Below are 5,578 nucleotides of genomic sequence, written 5' to 3' on the forward strand. Positions count from 1 at the left end.
TAAGACAAACATAAGTTCAATGATGTGTTACAAACTGCATGTACCTAGTAATAAGATACAGGGTATAATGGAAGAGATCATCAATTAATTAAAAAAAAAAAATCTCTCCATCTAGTAAGCAAGCCATATCAGCAGTGCATAGGTAGCAGAAAATTAATATGGAAAGAAGTGGGTAAACTATGCAGAATTGTGTATAGTTTACATACAGTAGGAAAAGAAAGGACAGGAATTAAAATAATCCCTGTTCCATTTTGTGATATCGAAAAGAGCAAAAAAGAACCAAAAGCAGGGACCTTTTGATTTAGTTCTGATGTGTTCATTTTGAGGCTGTTTTAACACACCCAGGTGGAGAAGTAAAATACATAGCTGAACATGAGATGGGAATAGAAAATGTCTTTGTTGAAGTATAAATCTGGGGGCCACCTGTAAATATATTCTACTTTAAATTGTGATTAAGTCAAAACATAGTTGCCATTCTCAAAAACCTACTAAAGAGAGAAATACAAAAAATCAGAAACTTGCTAAACAGGAGGAAAAGTGAAGCAATAGAGATAAACTCAGTGTGTAATGGGACTCACACCGGAGACTTGACCACAATAATCCATGGTCTATTGAAAAAGTAATGCCACTGAGGTTTAGAGTTTGCTATTTCTGTTTTGAGCAAATGGCCAAAATATTTCAATCTCTGCAAAATAAAACTTATAATAATACCCATATAGCAGATAATTATGCTTGTACATTGTAAATATGTTGTACATTCTGACATGCTTCATCATGTTCCTACCTTATTTACCCATTCATATTTACCACATATCATCTGGGTAAGCAATGTGTTATGAGAATGCAGAGTAGGGGCAGGCATATAATTATGGCTATTAAATGCAATAAAATTTATGAACCAACTTTATTAAAAGTCAAATGCCTAAGACAGTGATCTAATTTTAATTTGGGTTGCTCAATATTGGACATTTTGGTTTGTACATAGTGCAAAGGTTATGCAAATTGTTCAGGTCACACAGTTATTATGTGATGAAATGAGCATTCAAACTCAAAAATTCAAATGCTATTGAATTTTTTCTACCAAAACCCACTATAGGTTTATGAACATAACCAAATAATTTATTGAGTCATCATCCATTAAATGAATCAGTCTTAATAACTGCCTCCTAAAAATAAAAAAATTCTTGATAATCATGTTCACTGAGCCATAATGTTCTACCAAGAATTTTTTTCATTGCTGCCTTTGCTTCTTTGTTTCTCAGGGTATAGATGAGAGGGTTGAGTATGGGGGTCACCACAGTGTAGAAAAGGGAAACAAACTTTCCTTGGTCTTTGGGTCTGCTCTTGGCTGGCTGCAGGTACATGAAGATGATGGTTCCATAGAAGATTATGACAACCATTAAGTGGGAGGAACCGGTCCCAAATGCCTTGTGTCGTCCGATGGCTGACTTGATCTTCAGTACTGCTCTGGCAATGTGCCCGTAGGAGATCAGGATGAGTGATAAAGGCACCACCAGGAATAAAACACTAGCCGCAAATAGCTCCACTTGATTGAAAGTCGTTTCCACACAAGCCAACTTGATGAGCACAGGGACCTCACAGACAAAATGATCCACTTGGTGATGCCCACAGAAAGGCAACTGCAGGGTGAGAGTGGACTGTATAAGGGTGGTAGCTACCCCACTGAGCCATGCCACAGATGCCAGAGTATGACAGAGGCTGGGGTGCATGGCAAAGGCATAATGTAGAGGACGGCAGACAGTGATGTACCGATCATAGGACATCACAGCCAGGAGGACACACTCCGTGGATCCCAGGGCAAGAGAGACATAGAGCTGAACCACACAGCCACCATAAGTGATGGACTTATCTGAACCACCCAGGTTGACTAGAAGCTGAGGAATAATGCTGCTGGTGAAACAGAGGTCCAGGAGGGAGAGGCGGGAGAGGAAAAAGTACATTGGGGTGTGCAGTTTAGAGTCCAAGAGGGAAACTAGGATGATGGCAACATTGCCTAGGAGCATCATCAGGTAAAGACACAAGATTACCCCAAAAAGAACCAGCTCTAGCTGAGGCCGGTCAGAAAAGCCTACCAAAATAAACCCAGGGAAGGTGCTGTCATTGGTCAAACACATTACTCTTGCTTTGATTATTAACTTCAGAGTGGTAAAGTCACATGAAACAGAAACTGCAAGGATTTTATATCAATTCCTTCACAGTTAAGATCTAAGTGTTGAAAAATAAGACTTTGGATGTAGGTAAAGATAAAGAGCCAATGTAGAGAATACCATGTGCAATGTCACTTATTATCCCATGAAGTGGCATATGTGGTCTGTGGATCATAGGTTTTCATTCTACCTTGAGGACAAAATAAAAGTCAAAATGCATCAAGGATGAGTCTTCCCCTCAGTGTCTTATCAATAACATTTTTTAATAATAATAATAAAATTTTGTAGGAAATGTGGGAATTCAAAACACCATACTGCATTCTCAGAATCTATCAAATGGATAGGTAAATAAGGTAGGAACATGATGAAATGTCAGAATGTACAACATGTCATCTGGGTAAGCAATGTGTTATGAGAATGCAGAGTAGGGACAAGAATCTATAGAGGGAAAATTTAGATTAAGTCAAGGGTAAGACTACATCTTGCTCTTAAGAAAATGAGAAGGAGGGAATGCATGGGTGCCTCGGTCAGTTGAGCATCTGACTCTTGATTTAAGCTCAGGTCAGAATCCCAGGGTCATAGGATCCAGTCTCCACATGGGGTTCCATGCTGAGGGTGTAGCCTGCTTGGGATTCTCTCTCTGTGTCTGCCCCTCTCCCCCGCCTCCCTCTCTCTCTCTCTCTCTCTCTCTCAAAACAAAAATAAGGAGAGCAATAAAAAAAAACCAGAATTTCACGATGGTAAAAATGAGGACAGAAATGGATAGTACACTATATAGTGCCATCAAATAAATGAACTAAACTAAATTTGAGGTGTGATTATTGCATATGCTGGGTATGCCATATAACAGAATATAATATTTACAAGGTAAATTTGAGCCATTTTTTCAAAGACCATAAACATTCGTAAACATTATTTGGATAGAAGAGGTTCTTGTTAGGAGGGTTTTTGTTGGGTTTGAATTTTCGTTTTCAAGATAAATATGACTATACAATATAGAAGATTTTTTTTTGAGAGGAGAGATGGGCGAGGGTGAGGGGCATGAATTAAACAGGGGATCGGGATGAAGTAGTGCACTGTTGTGAGGAACACTGGGTAGTTCATGGAATTATTGAATCACTAAATCCTACTCCTGAAACTAATATTTCACTGTATGTTAACTATCTGGAATTTAAATAGAAACCTGGGAGAAAAAAAGAAGCAATACAGAAGATTCTTAAAAAGAAGACACTCTGGTCCAGAAACTATATAGGCAGCTAACATAACAGAGAACAAACACAATGTTATGAATTTGGGAGAGAATGAAGGTGATGTAAATAAAATGCAAGAAATGTTGCAGAGAGCTAAGTGAAATCATTAAGATTTAACTATCAGTGGGATATTGGACTGGTGACTAGGAAGAAGTTAAATTGTTGAAGTTTTACATATGATGAAAAAAAGTAGATTGAGTAATTAAGAATAGCCTATGTCCACTAAGTCTCAAGTTACTTGGTGATGCCAGGAATAATCATACTGATAAATTCTACACAAAGAATAGGATTGGGACCCATTGTTTTGATGTTCTCCTTGGGATAAATACTTGGACCCAAAGTCTCACCTAAGCTGTGACACATTGATAACTGCTACTTATTTAACACCTCCCATAATTTAGACTCTATATAAACATGTAAGTCATATATATATATATATATATATATATATATATATATATATAACTTATATGACTATGATTATTGCACAATAATATGATTAGGGAAGCTAAATTAATATAAGCACTATCCCACCTCAAAACCTTAGATGTCTGAAGAACAATATGGAAAATCAATCACTGTGATCTCCAGCCTCTTAAAAAGTAAATGCAGCTGAAAGAGGTAACACATTAAGACCCTAAGTCTTTACTCTGAAGTTGTGTCTCAACAATCCTCTTGAGCTTTTACATTTTTGCTAACTATATTTCTTTATACTATCAAGTTTGTTGTCTTCATCCAAGTTTTAAACATTTCTTTTTTTGTGGTATTAAAATGGACTTAAAACTAGTGTCCTTCCACCAGAACACAATTGAAGCCATATTCACTGTGTTAGATACACATGCAATCATTGTCACTCCAATGATAATGGAAGCCTATAAAGCATGATAAAAAATCAAGGACTTTGGTAACAGAAAAAGCTTAGGTTTTAATTCCTAGTAATCTGCAGTTTGGTTGTGCACCTTGAGTAAAGCACTAGGTATCGTTGAGCTTTGGTTTGTTTGTCTGTGACATGATGATAAATAGTTCTCATTTACAGGGATAGTGTAAGGACTGTATGAGATGGTAGCTCTATAGTACCATGCTATGGCTGGAAATGAACATGGGTAAATAAACAATGTATTCAATTTTGAGTAGGAATATTCAGTAGTAAAGTCATAAATACTTCATATTGTTTACAAACCCCTCAATATTTGTCTAAACCTAACTTGCCAGCTTTTGATGCCTCCTTCCAAGCCACAGAAGGAAGCACTTTCAGTTCTCTCAACTGAGAGTGTGGTTTTCCATTCCCAAGTTCTATCACCAGCTGTGATTTTCATAGTATTTGCTCACTGCATCTGCCTACATATTTTGACACATCTATTAAGACTTGGTTCAAATAACACTTTCTGTGAATCTTTACAGAAAAGTTGCCTTTTCCAATTCATTTCTACATCACTCTGTATGCATTTCTATGTTTATACATTGTTAGCATTAAAAGATATCAAATGTAATATGTCACTTATCTTGATGACCTTAACTCCAAAACATGATTGTGAAATCAATATATGTGTGTGTATAAATGAATGAAAATAAAAATGAAGATTTTATCACTTATTTCATTATATATATATTTTATCTGCCATCATTTAATGTATATTATTAATTATATTTATATAAATTTAATATATAACTTAATACTGATCTTTTATCTTTACCATGGAATACATTATAAATACAATATATAATATAATTAATATAATATACAAAACATATCATAATTATATAATATATAATGAAATTCATGATAAAACTATAGAATCTATAAAAATAAGCATATGATATATAGTCATATGCACATTATATTTAAATTTATATAATAAATATTAATATAAGCTAATGTATGTATTATAAAAAATATAATGAATATATTATATATTACATATAATAAAAATTGATAAAAGTAGATAATAGAAAGAAATAAAACATTGGAAATAGGTAAAGAGAAAGTGTTAAAACAGAGAATACTAGAGTAGAACAAAAGTTAGAATGTATTCAGGTTAATGTTTTCTCCACTTTTGTCACTATCAAATATATTTACATATAATTTATACATATATGATATGTGTATATAAAATTCAACGTGACTTTCACACACTGTTCAATTCAATTATACACACACTG

The 5,578-nt window shown here is 34.7% G+C and overlaps 1 protein-coding gene across 1 annotated transcript; it reads right to left on the minus strand.

Annotated features, from left to right (window-relative positions):
• Window positions 1-1,166: 1,166 nt before the first annotated feature.
• LOC102955424 (olfactory receptor 2G2-like) lies at window positions 1,167-2,135 on the minus strand. Its single transcript, XM_007084991.2, has one exon. The coding sequence runs from the start codon at window positions 2,133-2,135 to the stop codon at window positions 1,167-1,169; it is 969 nt and encodes a 322-aa protein (XP_007085053.2).
• Between the last annotated feature and the right edge of the window lie 3,443 nt (window positions 2,136-5,578).

The sequence above is a fragment of the Panthera tigris genome, chromosome A1 (genome assembly GCF_018350195.1).
Source record: "Panthera tigris isolate Pti1 chromosome A1, P.tigris_Pti1_mat1.1, whole genome shotgun sequence".
NCBI classification, from domain to species: Eukaryota; Metazoa; Chordata; class Mammalia; order Carnivora; family Felidae; genus Panthera; species Panthera tigris.